At 64.7% G+C, this 15,945-nt stretch overlaps 2 protein-coding genes across 3 annotated transcripts in view; one reads left to right on the plus strand and one right to left on the minus strand.

Moving 5' to 3' along the window:
• Positions 1-1,561: 1,561 nt before the first annotated feature.
• On the minus strand, positions 1,562-7,038 carry SAMD1 (sterile alpha motif domain containing 1). Its single transcript, XM_085563164.1, has 5 exons — positions 6,483-7,038; positions 4,384-4,666; positions 3,958-4,051; positions 2,846-2,957; positions 1,562-2,566 (listed from the first exon to the last, which is right to left on the minus strand). Exons 1-5 carry the CDS (start codon positions 7,011-7,013, stop codon positions 2,402-2,404), a joined length of 1,185 nt encoding a protein of 394 aa, XP_085419290.1. The 5' UTR covers positions 7,014-7,038; the 3' UTR covers positions 1,562-2,401.
• A 5,127-nt stretch (positions 7,039-12,165) lies between these two features.
• Positions 12,166-15,945, plus strand: part of ADGRL1 (adhesion G protein-coupled receptor L1) — a 69,845-nt gene continuing 66,065 nt past the window's right edge. For both annotated transcript variants that reach the window (XR_014950454.1, XM_085563137.1), the window contains exons 1-2: positions 12,166-12,245; positions 14,216-14,409. Coding sequence is in view for 1 of the 2 variants with exons in the window: in XM_085563137.1 (XP_085419263.1) it covers positions 14,265-14,409 (145 nt within the window). In the remaining variant the exon portion in view is untranslated. The remainder of the gene's footprint in view (positions 12,246-14,215; positions 14,410-15,945) is intronic.

Consider the following 15,945-nt stretch of genomic DNA (forward strand, 5'->3'; position numbering starts at 1 on the left):
GTAGGAAGGCGGGATGAGAGGGTGGAGAGGGCACGGCGGCTTTTTGGCCCCCTGGCCGCCGTACGGAAAGGGGGAATACGGACGCCGCCATCTTCACCAGGAAAAGGCTGCTGCGCATGCGCAGAACAGGTGGCCTTTGGGCCGCCGTAGGGAAGAGGGACGCGGCGTTTATTCGGCCCCGCCGGCCGCCGTAGGGCGGGGAAGAAGGAAGGGAGCGGCTTTTGGGCCTGTCCGGCCGCCGTAGGGAGCCATGGAGGGGGGGTCGATCCCATCGGGCCCTGTGGGGGCAGCGGGGGCTCCTTTAGGGCTCCTGGGGCCCGGGAGAGCACTGGCGGAGGGGGGGTGTGCAGAGGATGCTTCACAGCAGCTCGAAGCGCATCGGGAGCGTTGGGGCATTTGTGGCTTTAGCGGAGTTTGAGGCTCTTTCTCGGGCACTTTACGGTGGTTTGGGGGCAGTTATTGATTCTTTAGGGAAGCCTGAGGCTGTTCTGGGGATGTTTGGGGCAGTTTGGGGGTGCTGAGGCTGTTCTGGGGCAGTTTGGGGATGTTTGAGGACATTTTAGGGGTGCTGAGGCTGTTCTGGGGTAGTTTGGGGGTGCTGAGGCTGTTCTGGGGATGTTTGGGGCAGTTTTGGGGTGCTGAGGCTGTTCTGGGGTAGTTTGGGGATGTTTGAGGACATTTTAGGGGTGCTGAGGCTGTTCTGGGGTAGTTTGAGGACAGTTCAGGGGTGCTGAGGCTGTTCTGGGATAGTTTGGGGTGCTGAGGCTGTTCTGGGGCAGTTTGGGGATGTTTGAGGACATTTTAGGGGTGCTGAGGCTGTTCTGGGGTAGTTTGAGGACAGTTTAGGGGTGCTGAGGCTGTTCTGGGGTAGTTTGGGGGTGCTGAGGCTGTTCTGGGGTAGTTTGGGGGTGCTGAGGCTGTTCTGGGGTAGTTTGAGGACAGTTCAGGGGTGCTGAGGCTGTTCTGGGGTAGTTTTGGGGTGCTGAGGCTGTTCTGGGGCAGTTTGGGGATGTTTGAGGACATTTTAGGGGGTCTGAGGCTGTTCTGGGGTAGTTTGAGGACAGTTCAGGGGTGCTGAGGCTGTTCTGGGGTAGTTTGGGGGGGTCGGAGGCTGTTTTTGAAGCTGCTTTACGGGGCGCGGCTTTTGGGCCCGGCCGGCCGCCGTAGGGGCCGCGATTGGCGCCGGTCTCCATCAGGAGGAGGCATGCGCAGATGATGGTTCTCTACAGCGCATGCGCGGAGCGGAAGGCGCGGCTCCCGCGGGGCCTGGCGCCCCCTGCCGGGCGGGAGGACCCGCGCATGCGCAGCACCCCCCCCTTGGCCCCCCCCATTCCACCCCAGCCCCTTCTGGGGGACTCTGAGACGGGAGGACCCCCCCCCAAAACCCCGAGATTTTATATTTCTTTAATTTTTTCGTTTTTATTTAAAAAAACCCAAAACGAGCCAGGCCCGGGGAAAGGGGGGGCACAGACTGTGGGGGGGGGGGGGGGACGGTTAGGGGGGCTCCCCCCTCCTCGTGGCCAAGGGATGGGGGGGCCGCACCCTAATTTGGGTGGGGGGCACGGGCTGGGGAAGGTTAAAACATCTCCGGGCAGAGCCCCCCCAACCCCCTCCCCCCCGTGGTAAAAATCCCCCCCAAGAAAAGGGGGATCCCCTAAAAAGGGGGCTCCCTCAAGGAGGGGTGACCCCACCCCAAGAGGGGCCCCCCCAAAAGAGGAGTGACCCCAGAAGGAGCGGGGTGTCCCACCCCCAATGCGCCCCAGAGAGAAGGCACCCCACAAGAGGGGCGACCCCCCAAAAGAGGGATGATACCCCCCAGAAGAGGGGTGACCCCCTCAAGGTGTGGGATCCCCCCCAAAAGAGAGGGGAGGACCCCTCTAAAGAGAAGTGCCCCCACAAAAGAAGGGTCCCCAAGGAGAAGTCCCCCCAAAAGAGGGGTGGGATCCCCCCAGAGAAATGACCCCCCAAAGAGAAGCGCCCCCAAAAACAGGGTGAGACCCCCCCCCAAAAGAGAGGCAGTGCCTCCAAAGAGGGGTGTCCCCCTAGAGCAGTGCCCCCCCAAAAGAGAGACCTCTCAAAGAGGGGTGGGACCCCCAAAGAAAGATGGGATTCTCCCCCAAAAGAGAGATGAGACCCCCTCAAAGCAAGGCGGGACCCCTCAAATGAGAGGTGGGACCCTAAAGAGAGGCAAGACCCCCCCCAAAATAGGGATGGGACTCCCCCAAAGAGAGGTGGGACCCCCAAAGTGAGGTGGGAACCCCGTGACCCCCGCCCACCCCCCAAAGTCTCTGTGTGCAGCAGCGGGGGGAGGGAGGAGCCCTCCCGGATACCGAGGTGTCCCCACGGGTTTGGGGGTGTCCCCGTGGGTCTGGGGGTGTCCCCGCGGCTCTGGGGGGGTCTCTCAGGCCGGGAAGGGCTCCGGGGGGGGCTCCTCGTCCTGGAAGTGGCTGCGCTGCAGCAGCTTCACATGGTACTCGTAGATCTTGAGCGCGGGGCCCAGGCGGATGGAGAGCCCCGTGAGCACATCGGCCCTCTGCATCAGCAGCAGCGACTTGCCGTCGATCTCCTGGGGACACGGGGACAGCGAGGGACATTGGGGACAGCGAGGGACACCGGGGACAGCCACAGGGACAGGGGACACCCGGGGGGATGCAGGGACAGAGAGCCCCGTGAGCACATCGGCCCTCTGCATCGGCAGCAGCGACTTGCCGTCGATCTCCTGGGGACAGCGAGGGACATTGGGGACAGCGAGGGACACCGGGGACAGCCACAGGGACAGGGGACAGGGAGGGACAGCCACAGGGACAGGGGACAGCAGGGGACAGAGGGGACAGGGTGGCCCCACCTGCTCCTGGAAGGCCCCGGCCTGCTCGGGGAAGCCGGCCTCGGTGAAGTACTCGACCACGTCCCGCACTGACCACTCCACCGGGTCCACGGCCTTGTCCTTGCGCCCGGCCCTGGGGACAGGGGACAGCGTCGCGGGGACACGCGGGGACACGGTCACTGGGACACGGGGACAGTGTGGGGACACACGGACACGGTCACCACAATGGGGACACTGCGGGGACACCATCACTGGGACACGGGGACACCGTGGGGACACGGTCACTGGGACATGGGGACAGTGTGGGGACACACGGACACGGTCACCACAATGGGGACACCGTGGGGACACGGTCACTGGGACATGGGGACAGTGTGGGGACACACGGACACAGTCACCACAATGGGGACACCGTGGGGACACGGTCACTGGGACACGGGGACAGTGTGGGGACACACGGACACGGTCACCACAATGGGGACACCGTGGGGACACGGTCACTGGGACATGGGGACAGTGTGGGGACACACGGACACGGTCACCACAATGGAGACACCGTGGGGACACGGGGACAGTGTGGGGACAAACAGACACAGTCACCACAATGGGGACACTGCGGGGACACCATCACTGGGACACGGGGACACCGCGGGGACACGGTCACTGGGACACGGGGACAGTGTGGGGACACACGGACACGGTCACCACAATGGGGACACCGCGGGGACACGGTCACTGGGACACGGGGACAGTGTGGGGACACACAGACACGGTCACCACAATGGAGACACCGCGGGGACACGGTCACTGGGACACCAGGAGGGCCAGGGGGACACCAGGACCCGGTCACTGGCATGGGGACACTGTAGGGACAGGTTGTCACAGCAACAAGGAGGTGACACAGGGACATGTTCACAGGGGACATGGACGCAAGGTCATGGGGACACATGGGGGGACACAGATGGTCACTGGCTGGGACATGGGTGACACAGAGAGACACAGAGGGACGCTGGGTGGGACACAGGTGACTCACAGGGACACGAGGGGACGCTGGGTGCCACAAAGGGACACAGAGGGACACGAGGGGACGCTGGGTGCCACAAAGGGACAGGGGACACTGGCCCCTGACTCACGTGCAGCTGAACGGGGCCCCCTCGGCGGCCTGGGGGCCCGGCCGGCCTGGGGACAGCGGCACCGAGGGCTCAGCCCCCGCCAGCGCCGGGGACACTGCGGGGACACCAACGGGTCACACCGGGACAGCCCCGAGCGTCCACACACCCAGAGTGACCCCCAGCACCGACTGACCCCCACCCCTGAACTGCCCTCAGCACCCCCAAACTTATACACCCCTACCCCCAAACTGCCCCCATCACCCCCCAAACTTACACACCCCTACCCCCACCACCCCCCAAACTGCCCCCGTCACTCCCAAATTTAAACCCCCTACCCTCAAACTGCCCCCATCACCCTCCAAACTACCCCCAGCACCCCCAAACTTAAACCCCGCAACCCCCAAAGCCCCCTGCCCCCCGAACCCAACCTCCCCCCTCAGTCAGTACCTGCTCTGTCGGGCTGCCCGAAGGCCCCCTCCTTTTTGAGGGGGGCCATGTGCTGGCAGCCCCCCTCCCCCGGGGCGCAGGCCTTGGGCTGGGGGGGCCGCTCGGGGGGCGGCTGCCCCGGGGGGCGCAGGGGGGGCCCCCCCCGGCCCTCCCCGTTCAGCTGCCGGGGGGGCCCTGCGTCCTCAGAGGCCTCCGAGCCCGTCCCGTCCTCGTCTTCGTCATCCTCATCCTCGTCCTCCTCCTCCTCCTCCCGTGCCGAGGCCTCGCTGCTGCTGCAGGGGGGCTGGGGGTCCCCAAAAGCACAGCGTGAACGCCACCCCACAGAGACCCCCAAGAGCTGGGACCCCCCCCCCAACAACCTACAGACCCCCAAAAGTCTGTGGCCACAAAAATGTATAGCCCTGGCACCAAAATCGACAGCCCCCACCAAAGCAGGGCCTCCACAGCTGCACCTTGACCACCCTGCAGTGTGACACCAACCCCCCCCCAAAAAAATTCAGAACACCCTCAGTCCTGAAAGCTACCCCCCCAAATCCAGGACAGCCCCAAAAAATTACCCCCCCCAAGTCCTGCAGGGTCCCCCAAACCCAGGATGCCCCAATTCTGCGCTTCCCCCAGAGCTGTCACCCCAGCATTGTCATTGTCCCCACCACAACATCCTGGGGTTCCCCCAACCTCCCAGCCCCCCACCCCCATCCAGTCCTGGCTCTTGGTGACCCCAAAACCCCCGCAGGTCCCCACTTTCACCTCAGGTCCCCTAAATCCCCCAGTCCCTGCGCCCCCATCTCCAGGCCACTCAAGTCCTCTTGGGCCCCCCAACATCCCCTTGAGATCTCTGCTGTCCCCTCAGAGGTGTCCCCAAACCAACCCCTCTGCCCCCCAAGTCCCCTCAGGAGACCTCCCCAGGTCCCCTCAGTGTCCCAATTCCCTCACGGGACCCCTAAATTGTCTCAGGGACCCCCTAAATCATCTCAGGATCCCTCCCCAAATCCCTTCAGCCCCCCAGACCCTTTCTCTGTGTCCTGTGTCCCCTTCCTACCCGGTTCCACCCACTTTGTGCTCCCCCTCTGTCCCCACCAACCCTTCAGGGGTCCCCTCAGGACTCCAGTGTCCCCTCACCACCCCTGTCCCTGGTCCCCCCAGAGCCCCTCAGGACCCTCGCACACCCCCAAATTCCCACCACCTCACCCTGGGGCCCCTCAGGGTCACCCTCCCAGAGCCCCCCAGTCCTCTCTGTGCCCTCGGGGTCCTCTCAGCCCTTCACTGCTCCCCTCACCTTCCCCTCAGCCCCTCACCATTGCCCTCAGCCCCTCACCATTGCCTTCAGCCCCTCACCATTCCCCTCAGCCCCTCAGCCCCTCACCATTCCCCTCAGCCCCTCACCATTGCCTTCAGCCCCTCACCATTCTCCTCAGCCCCTCACCTTCCCCTCACCCCTCACCATTCCCCTCACCCCTCACCATTCCCCTCAGCCCCTCACCATTCCCCTCAGCCCCTCACTGCTCCCCTCACTGCTCTCCTCAGCCCCTCACCATTCCCCTCAGCCCCTCACCATTGCCTTCAGCCCCTCACCATTCTCCTCAGCCCCTCACCTTCCCCTCACCCCTCACCATTCCCCTCAGCCCCTCACCATTCCCCTCAGCCCGTCACCTCTCCCCTCACCATTCCCCTCAGCCCTTCACCATTCCCCTCACCTTCCCCTCAGCCCTTCACCATTCCCCTCACCATTCCCCTCACCGCCTCACCATTCCCCTCACCGCCTCACCATTCCCCTCAGCCCCTCACCGCTCCCCTCAGCCCCTCACCATTCCCCTCAGCCCCTCACCATTGCCTTCAGCCCCTCACCATTCCCCTCACCTTCCCCTCAGCCCCTCACCATTCCCCTCACCATTCCCCTCAGCCCTTCACCATTCCCCTCACCATTCCCCTCACCGCCTCACCATTCCCCTCACCATTCCCCTCAGCCCCTCACCATTCCCCTCACCATTCTCCTCACCGCCTCACGGCTCCCCTCAGCCCCTCACCATTCCCCTCAGCCCCTCACCATTCCCCTCACCATTCCCCTCACCGCCTCACGGCTCCCCTCAGCCCCTCCTCACCTTCCGCGCCCTCCCCGCGGCCGCTCTCCCGCGCTCCCCGCGGGCCGTGGCGATGGCGCCCAGCCGGGTGCGCTCGGGCCGGGCCCCGCCGCCCGCTCCGCCGCCGCCGCCCGCCCCGGGGGCCGCCCCGGCCGCCGCCCCGCCGCCGCCGGGCGCGGCCGAGCCCTGGAGGCGGCCGCGGGTGAGGCGGCCGTCGCCGCCGAGCAGCCGCGCGGTGTCGCGGAGGCTGACGGGCGGCGGGCGGCGGGCGGGCGGCGGCGGGCGGCGCGGCGGCTGCACGCGGGCGGCGTTGCGGTACGAGATGCTGCCCTTGTAGGAGACGCGGAGCACGGCGCGCTGCTGGATCAGCTTCTCCAGCTCGGCGCGGGTGCGCTCGGGCTCGGGGCCGTGCCGCCGCCGCACCATGCGGCAGATGCGCTCCAGGTCCGGCCGCGCCTTGCGCGAACGCAGCGAGTCGATGGTGTCCAGGATCCACTCCTGGTACCGCGGGGCCTGCTCGGGGCCCGGCGGCGGCGGCGGCGGCACCGCCATGGCCCCCCCCCCGCGGCACCGCCGGCCCCCCCCTCCCGCGCCCCTTCCTCCTCCTCCTCCTCCTCCTCCGCCCCCGCCCCGCCCGCGCGCGCCCGCTCGGAGGAGGAGCCGCGGCCGCCGCGCGCGCGCGCCCCAGGAAGGAGCCGCCCCGCGCGGGCGCGCCCACCGGAAAGCCACGCCCACCGCGCCGATAAGCCACGCCCGTCGAGGCGATAAAGCCACGCCCACCGCGCCGATAAGCCACGCCCACCGCGCCGATAAGCCACGCCCACCCAGCGAAGCCACGCCCCTGGCTCTGGGAGTCGCGCCCGTCGGCCCCGCCCCCTCTGCGATTAAGACACGCCCATCGATCGAAACCACGCCTACGAACAAAGGCCACGCCCCCTCGGGAGACCACGCCTTCTCTAGAGGCCACGCCCACCGCCGGGTCCCCTGCCCCCCAAAATGGGGAGCCCCCCAATAGCATGGACCCCCTGAGCCCATGGAGCCCCCCCAAATCCATTGGGGTCACCCCGAAACCATGGAGCCCCCCGAAATCCATTGGGGTCACCCTAAAGCCATGGGGTCACCCCGAAACCATGGAGACCCCCAAATCCATGGGGGTCACCTAGAAACCATGGAGACCCCCCAAATCCATTGGGGTCACCCCAAAGCCATGGGGTCACCCCAAAACCATGGAGACCCCAAATCCATTGGGGTCACCCTAAAGCCATGGGGTCACCCCGAAACCATGGAGACCCCCCAAATCCATTGGGGTCACCCCAAAGCCATGGGGTCACCCCGAAACCATGGAGACCCCCCAAACCCATTGGGGTCACCCCAAACGTATGGAGCCCCCCCTAAAGCCATGGGGTCACCCCAAACCCATGGGGTCACCCCAAACCCATGGAGACCCCCCTAAAACCATAGGTCACCCCAAACCCATGGAGCCCCCCCTAAACTCATTGGGGTCACCCCAAACCCATGGGGTCACCCCAAACCCATGGAGCCCCCCTGACCCCATGGGATGCCCCTGATTCCAGGACCCCCCAAACCAAAGACCCCCCTGAAGCAGGGACACCCCAAACCCATGAAGCCACCCCAAATCCATGGGGTGACCCCCAAAATCATGGATTCCCTCCAATTCCAAGGGATCCCACCAACCTCATGGAGTCTCCCCACCATGAGCCCCCCTGACCCACTGGGGTCACCCCAAACCCACCAGGGCCCCCCCAAACCCATAGGTCACCCCAATTCCAGGGCCCCCCAAAGTCATGGACACCCCCAAGCCCACTGGGGTCCCCCCACTTCGGGAGGACCCCAAAATTTCCAAACCCGATTTTTATCCCAAACTTTATTGATTCTTCTCAAACCCGTTTGCAACGAAGCCTTGGGGGGGCTGGCTCCCCCCCCAGGGGGTTTTGGGGGCCCCCCCTGGTTTTGGGGACCTCCAATTGGGGACAAAGTGGGGGGGATTTCACATGGGGAGATTAAAACAGGGGAGTCACAGCCCTGGGACACCCCAAAACCTGAAAACCAGGGTCACAGCCCTGGGGCCCCCCAAACGCCCTGGGGTTCAGGTGTACTTCAGGTATCTCCAGGTTTGGGGGTTCAGGGTTTATGGGGAGCTTTATACGATTTTGGGGTCCAGCTGTGCATTTTGGGGGTCTAGGTCTGCATTTTGGGGTGCAGCTGTGCAGTTTTGGGGTGCAGCTGTGCCTTTCGGGTGCCTCCAGGCGCTCTGGGCTCAGGTCCTGGCAGGTCCTCAAAGCTCAGCCGGATCTGGGGGGGCAGAAAAATCCTCAAAATTTCCCAAAACCTCCCCAGATCCCCCCCAGGGGACCCCAAAACCCCACCAGGCACTCCCAGAACCCCCCAGGGACCCCAAATCCCCCAGAGATCCCCCCGAGATCCCCCAGAAGTCCCCAAGAAGCCCCCAAGACTCCCCTGGGACACCCCAAAGGGACAGAGGACACCCCCAAAGGGACAGGGGACAGGGGACCACCAAAGGGACTCCGAGGAATGGGAGGGGACAGGGGGGACCCCAAAAGGGACCAAGGCCACCGCACATGTCCCGGCCCCCCCTCACCGTGTCCGGGGTGTCGCTGGCCGCTGTCCCCGGGAGCTCAGCCTTTGTGCCCAGGGCCTCCCAGTACGGCCCAGTCGGACCAGTGACCCCCTGGGGGGGGAACGAGCCCCCCCACGACTGGGGAAACTGAGGCAGGAGCAACACCCTCCCACCCCTTCCCCACTTAGGGACCCGCCCAAACGACTCGGGGGGACAAGGAGGGACCTTTGGGGGTGGCCCTCTGCCCCCCCAGTCAGGGCTCACTCTGGGGGTTCCCTCCCCGGTTTTGGGGTGCCCCCGTCCCGGGCTGCTCCCGGGGGGGCTCCCCCCGGCCCAGGCCCCCCCCGTAGCGGAGGAGGCGCCCCAAAAGCAGCGCCCAGAGCAGCGCCTGCAGCCACAGCTGGAACGGGAGGTCCCAGCCCCAGCCGGGACCGCCGGGGGACATCTCCCCCGCTGTCCCCCCGGTGTCCCGGTACCGCTCGAGCCCTCGCGGCCTTGTTCCCGAAGCCCCGGGGAATGCGGGATGGTCGGACCTGACCCGGCCGCACCCCCCGGGCCCCCCCAGATCCATCCCGGGGGCACCGGGAGCGCCCCCCCGTCCCTCGGCCGGGACCGCGCCCTACCGGGACCACGCCCCCTCGGCAGACCACGCCCCCATCGCCATGGCAACGGCCCGTTGGCTCCGCCCCTTTCGTTAGCCACGCCCACGTCACCATGGAAACTGACCACGCCCCCTCCCCGGGCCCTGCCCGGCCCCGCGCCAACCCCGCGCGCCTTCTGTCGCTATGGCAACGCCGGCGCCGCGCCCCTCCCGAGGCCACGCCCCTTATTCATATTACACCCTCAGGCCACGCCCCCCGCAAGCCCCGCCCCGTCACTGCGCCATGGCCCCGCCCCCTGGGGAGGGGGTGACACCCCGGGGGGGAGCGGACCCCCGACCCTGCCCCCCCCCCCCCCCCTTCCCCCCGCGGTCCCGGCGCCCCCCGGGCCCGGTTCGCTCCGGGACCCACCATCCCCTCGGTCCCTCCCCCGGCACCCGGCCTCCCCCCGCCCCTCGTATTTCCTGCGGACCCCCGCTCTGCGGGTCCCCCGGTGTCCCGCTCGCCGTCTCCAGCCCCGCTGCCTGCCCTTCGGTGCCCCGATCCCCCCTCACCTCTCCCTCCTGCTCCCGCCGCCTTTCCCATCACGGGCCCGGAGTTCCCGCGGGCCCCGCCCACCCCCTGCTCCCGCCGCTCATTGGCTACGCCGCCCGACCCACAGCCGTCCCATTGGCCGGCACCGCCCCGAGACCCACCCACCGCCGCTCCCCATTGGTCAGGGCCGCGCTCTGTCCAGAGATCGCCCCGCCCCTTAAACTCGAACGCGCCGAGGGGCGGGGCCTCGGGGAAGGGGGCGTGGTCTAACGTGATTGACAGTCGGTGGGCGGGGTTTGTGCGGAAGGGGCGGGACACCCGTGATTGACAGGGGAGGGGCGTGGCTTGCACTCCCAGCCTCGTGCCTTGCACAAGGGCTCATTAATGAACCCCCTTAATTAAATTAATGGGGCCCCCAATAAACCCTGATCTCTGCTCTGTGTCTGTCAATTAATCCACTCTTCCTTCCTATCCCTGCACAGTTAACAAGCTCCTGTTTAATTACCGCAGCTCATTAGCATATGTAAATATATGGCTGATGACAGTGATTAGCAGGGCTCCTGCTGCTCTTAATTAGTCATTAGCTGGGATGGACCTGCCTGTTAATTGGCTTAAGGAGCCTCACATCATAAGCCCCAGCTCATTAACATTTCTCATTAATGCTTCTTCATTAACATTTCCATTAGTGCTCCCCCTTATTAAGACTCCTCTCTAAAGTTCACCTACCTTCATTAACACCCTTCATTAGCACCCTCCCTCATTAACACCCATCATTAATGCCCCCCCATTAACGCCTCTCTTTAATGCCCCCTCATGAAGGCCCATCATTAACACCCCTCATTAACACCTCGTCATTAATGCCTCTCATTAATATCTTTAATTAACGCCCTCTCCTTAACAGCCCTCATTTACACAGCTCATTAACGCCCCTCATTAACACCCCTCATTAATGCTTCTCATTAACACTCCTCTTAACGCCTCTAACATCCCTCATTTAAGCCCCTCATTAAGGCCTTCTCCTTAACACCCGTAATTAACGCCCCTCATTAACGCTGCCTCATTAACGCCCATATTAACGCTCCTCATTAACTCCTTCTCATTAACGACCCCTTATTAACGCCCCCTCATTAACGCCCCTCATTAACGCCCATCATTAACACTCCTCATTAACGTCCCTCATTAACGACCCCTTATTAACGCTCCTCATTAACGCCCGTCATTAATGCCCCTCACTAATGCTCCTCATTAACACCCCTTATTAACGACCCCTTATTAACGCTCCTCATTAACGCCCGTCATTAATGCCCCTCACTAATGCTCCTCATTAAGACCCCTCATTAACGCCCCCTCATTAACGCCCTTCATTAACTCCCCTCATTAACGCCCATTATTAACATCCTTCATTAACGACCCTTTATTAACGCTCCTCATTAACGCCCCTAATTAATGCCCCTCACTAATGCTCTTCATTAAGACCCCCTCATTAACGCCCCCTCGTTAACGCCCTTCAATAAGGCCCCTCATTAACGCCCGTCATTAATGCCCCTCACTAATGCTCCTCATTAACGCCCCCTCATTAAGGTCTCTAGCACCCTTCATTAACACCCCTCATTAGCACCCAGCATTAACGCTGCCTCATTAACTCCCCTCATTAACTCCCCTCATTAACGCCCCGCTGAGCGCCAGCGCTGCAGTTCCAGCGGCGGCCGCGGGCGGCGCTGCGGAGGCGGGGAGGGGTCGCTGCAGTTCCAGCGGCGGCCGCGGGCGGCGCTGCGGAGGCGGGGAGGGGTCGCTGCAGTGCCGGCGGCGGCCGCGGGCGGCGCTGCGGAGGCGGGGAGGGGTCGCTGCAGTTCCAGCGGCGGCCGCGGGCGGCGCTGCGGAGGCGGGGAGGGGTCGCTGCAGTGCCGGCGGCGGCCGCGGGCGGCGCTGCGGAGGCGGGGAGGGGCGGGCGGGGGTCCCGCAGTTCCGGCGGCCGCCGGCGGGGGGAGCCCGCGGGCGCGGGGCGGTGCGGGGGGGTCGCGCCGCGATCGCCGCATGGAGCTGAACCCGCAGGTACCGGGGGGGGCCGGGGGGGTCCCGGGGGGTCCCGGGGGGTCCCGGGGCCGGGGGAGAGACCCCCGGGGGATGGGGGGCACGGGGGGGCCGGGGGGAGCCGCCCCCGCAGGTGCGGAGGGGCTGGGGGGGCGCTGGGAATTGGGGGGGGGCGCCGTTAAACCGGGGGGGATGGGGGGATTTAAAGGGGGGGGGGGGGTGTAAATCTGGGGTGGGTCCTGAAGGGGGGGGGGGGCTGTGTGAATTGGGGGGGGGGCGCGGGAATTGGGGGGTCCCGAGGTGCGGGGGAGGGGCCGTGAAGAAAAGGGGGGCTGGAAAAAAGGGGGGGGGCGCAAAGGGGGGGCGAGCGATGTCCCCGGGGGGGGGGGCATGGCGGGGGTCGGGAATTGGGGGGGGGGGCGCGTGAAAAGAGGGGTGCGGCCCCTCCCGACCCCCCCCCACCCCCATTTGGGGGGCGTTTTGTTCCCCCCTCCCCCCGGGGAAACTGAGGCGGGGGTGGGGACCCCGCAGGTGTTTTTTGGGGGGGGGGGGGCTGAGGGGGGTCCGCCTCCGCCTCAGTTTCCCCAAGGGGGGGGGGGGTGGAATTGGGGAGGGGGTTGGAGGGGGGGAGGGGGGGCGATGTCGGCGCGCGGAGCATTCTGGGATGGAGCTGCGCCCCCCCCCATCATTCCGGGGGGGCGGTGGGTGATGGGGGGATTCTCCCACAATGCACCGCGGCGCCGTCGCCCCTGGCAACCCGGGGCTGAGCTTCCCACAATGCACCGCGGCCGCATCGGCCCCTGCGCGGGGTGAGGGGGGGCCGGGGGTCCCGGGGGTCCCGGGGGTCCCGGGGGCGGGGACCGGGATCGATAATTGGATTTGACCCCCCCGGGGCTGCCGAGCCGCGGATTTTGGGGGGGGGTCCCATCCCGGCGGGATCTGGGGGGGGCACGGAATGCGGGGGGTCCCCCTCATTAATTCAGCCCCTCGTTAATTGGACCCCTGTGTCATAACGCCCCATTCATTCACCCCCCCCGTTAATTTAACCCTCCCTCATTAATTCACCCCTTCATTAATTTAACTCCCCCCCATTCGTTTACTTCCTCATTAATTACCCCCCCATTAATTTAACCCCCCTAATTAATTCACCCCCTCATTTATTTCAACCCCCTCTTTAATTCCCCCTCCTCAATAATTCCCCCAGTCATTAATTCCTCCCTCACTGATTTCCCCTCATTAATTCCCCCCATTAATTCCCCCATTCATTAATTACCCCCTCATTGATCTCCCCTCATTATTTCCCCCCCATTAATTCCCCCATTTATTCCCCCATTAATTAATTACCCCCTCATTAATTTCCCCTTCATTAATTAACCCTCCTTATTAATTCCCCCATTCAGTCCCCCATTAATTAATTACCCCCTCATTAATACCCCATCATTAATTTCCCTCTCGATAATTAACCCCCCTTATTAATTCTCCCAATCATCCCCCCAATTGATTCCCCCCTCATTGATTCCCCCATTATTAATTTCCCCCTTATTAATTAACCACCCTTATTAATTCCCCCACTAATTCCCCCATTAATACCCCCCTCATTAATCCCCCTCATTAACCCCCCTCATTAATTCCCCCCATTAATTCCCTCCCTCATTAACCCCCCCATTAACCCCCCCCATTAACCCCCCTCATTAATCCCCCCCATTAACCCCCCCATTAATTCCCCCCCCATTAATTCCCCCCCCATTAACCCCCCTCATTAACCCCCTCATTAATCCCCCCCATTAATTTTCCCCCCATTAACCCCCCCCATTACCCCCCCTCATTAACCCCCCCATTAATACCCCCCTCATTAATCCCCCCCATTAATTCCCCCCCCCATTAATCCCCCCCATTAATTCCCCCCCCCATTAACCCCTCCCATTAACCCCCCTCATTAACCCCCCTCATTAACGCCCCTCATTAATTACCCTCCCCGTTTGTCTCCGCAGCTCGGAGCCCCCCGCTGAGCCCGGGGGGTCCCCGCGCCCCTCCCCCGCCATGCCGCGCCCCTCCCCCGCCCCCGGCCCGCTCCCGGTGCCGCTCCCGGTCCCGGTTCTGCTCCCGGGCCCGGTCCCGGTCCCGGTCCCGGCCCCGCTCCCGCTGCTGCTGCTGCTCCTGCTCGGCACCGCCCCGGGCGGCCACGGTGAGGGACCGGGAACGGGAACGGGGACGGGAACGGGAATGGGAACGGGAATGGGAATGGTGATGGGGACGGGAACGGGAATGGGAACGGGAACGGGAATGGGGACGGGAATGGGGATGGGGACGGGAATGGGAATGGGACACGGGGACGGGAACGGGAATGGGGATGAGATGGGAACGGGAACAGGAACGGGGACGGGGGAACGGGAATGGGGACGGGAATGGGGACAGGAGCGGGAACGGGAACGGGGACGGGAACGGGAACGGGAATGGGAATGGTGATGGGGCCGGGAATGGGGATGGGGACGGGAACGGGAACGGGGACAGGAACGGGACTGGGACACGGGGACGGGAACGGGAATGGGGATGGGATGGGAACGGGAACAGGAACGGGGACGGGGGAACGGGAATGGGGACGGGAATGGGGACAGGACCGGGAACAAGAACGGGACCGGGACATGAGGGCGGGAACGGGAATGGGGATGGGACCAGGAATTGGAATGGGGACGGGACCGGGAACGGGACCGGGAATGGGACACGGGGACAGGAACGGGACTGAGTCATAGGGATGGGAACAGGAACGGGACTGGGACACGGGGACGGGAGTGGGACCAGGACTGGGACATGGGAAAGACACAGGACCAGGACACGGGACACGGGGGGGACATATGACATGGGGGGACACGGGACTGGGACCGGGACATGGGACCAGGACACGGGGGGGACACGAGACCGGGGCCAGGACTCAGACATTGGGGGGACACGGGACCAGGACCGGGACTGGGACTGGGACCAGGACCAGGGGTACAGGGGGGGACACGGGACCAGGACACGGGACACGGGGGGGACACGGGACTGGGACCAGGACTGGGACTGGGACCGAGACATGGGGGTACAGGGGGGGACACGGGACCGGGACATGGGACACGGGACCAGGACACAGGGGGGACACGAGACCGGGGCCAGGACCGGGACCGGGACCAGGACCGGGGGTACAGGGGGGGACACGGGACCGGGACACGGGACACGGGGGGGACACGGGACTGGGACCAGGACTGGGACTGGGACCGAGACATGGGGGTACAGGGGGGGACACGGGACCGGGACACGGGACACGGGGGGGACACGGGACCGGGACCAGGACTGGGACATGGAGAGGACATGGGACACGGGACCGGGACACGGTGAGGGACAGGGACACGGGACACGGGACACGGGGGGAGGGGACGGGGGGGACATGGGGGAGGCGTGAGAGGGGTGGGTGACACCCCAGAGGTGTAAGGGGCGTGCAAGGGGTGTGCAAGGGGTGTGTAAGGAATGTACAAAACCTCAGGTGTGTAAGGGCTGTGCAAGGGGTGTGTCAGGGATGTACAACACCCCAGAGGTGTAAGGGGTGTGTAACGGGTGTGTCAGGGCTGTACAACACCCCAGAGGTGTAATGGGTATGTAAGGGGTGTGCAAGGGGTGTGTAAGGGTTGTACAACACCCCAGGTATGCAAGGGGTGTGTAACTAGTGTATAATGAATTGTGTAAGGGG

The sequence above is a fragment of the Lonchura striata genome, chromosome 30 (genome assembly GCF_050655825.1).
Source record: "Lonchura striata isolate lonStrDom1 chromosome 30, ASM5065582v1, whole genome shotgun sequence".
Lineage (NCBI taxonomy): Eukaryota > Metazoa > Chordata > Aves > Passeriformes > Estrildidae > Lonchura > Lonchura striata.

What these genes read in the sequence shown, in the direction of transcription:
- SAMD1 (XM_085563164.1), bottom strand. Translation starts at nt 7,013, where the DNA reads ATGGCGGTGCCGCCGCCGCCGCCGCCGGGCCCCGAGCAGGCCCCGCGG. An exon ending in CGGGCAGCCCGACAGAGCAG is followed by an intron (nt 4,052 to 4,383) that starts GTACTGACTGAG and finishes GTGTCCCCGCAG; the next exon opens with TGTCCCCGGCGCTGGCGGGG. An exon ending in CCGGGGCCTTCCAGGAGCAG is followed by an intron (nt 2,567 to 2,845) that starts GTGGGGCCACCC and finishes CCGTGTCCCCAG; the next exon opens with GAGATCGACGGCAAGTCGCT.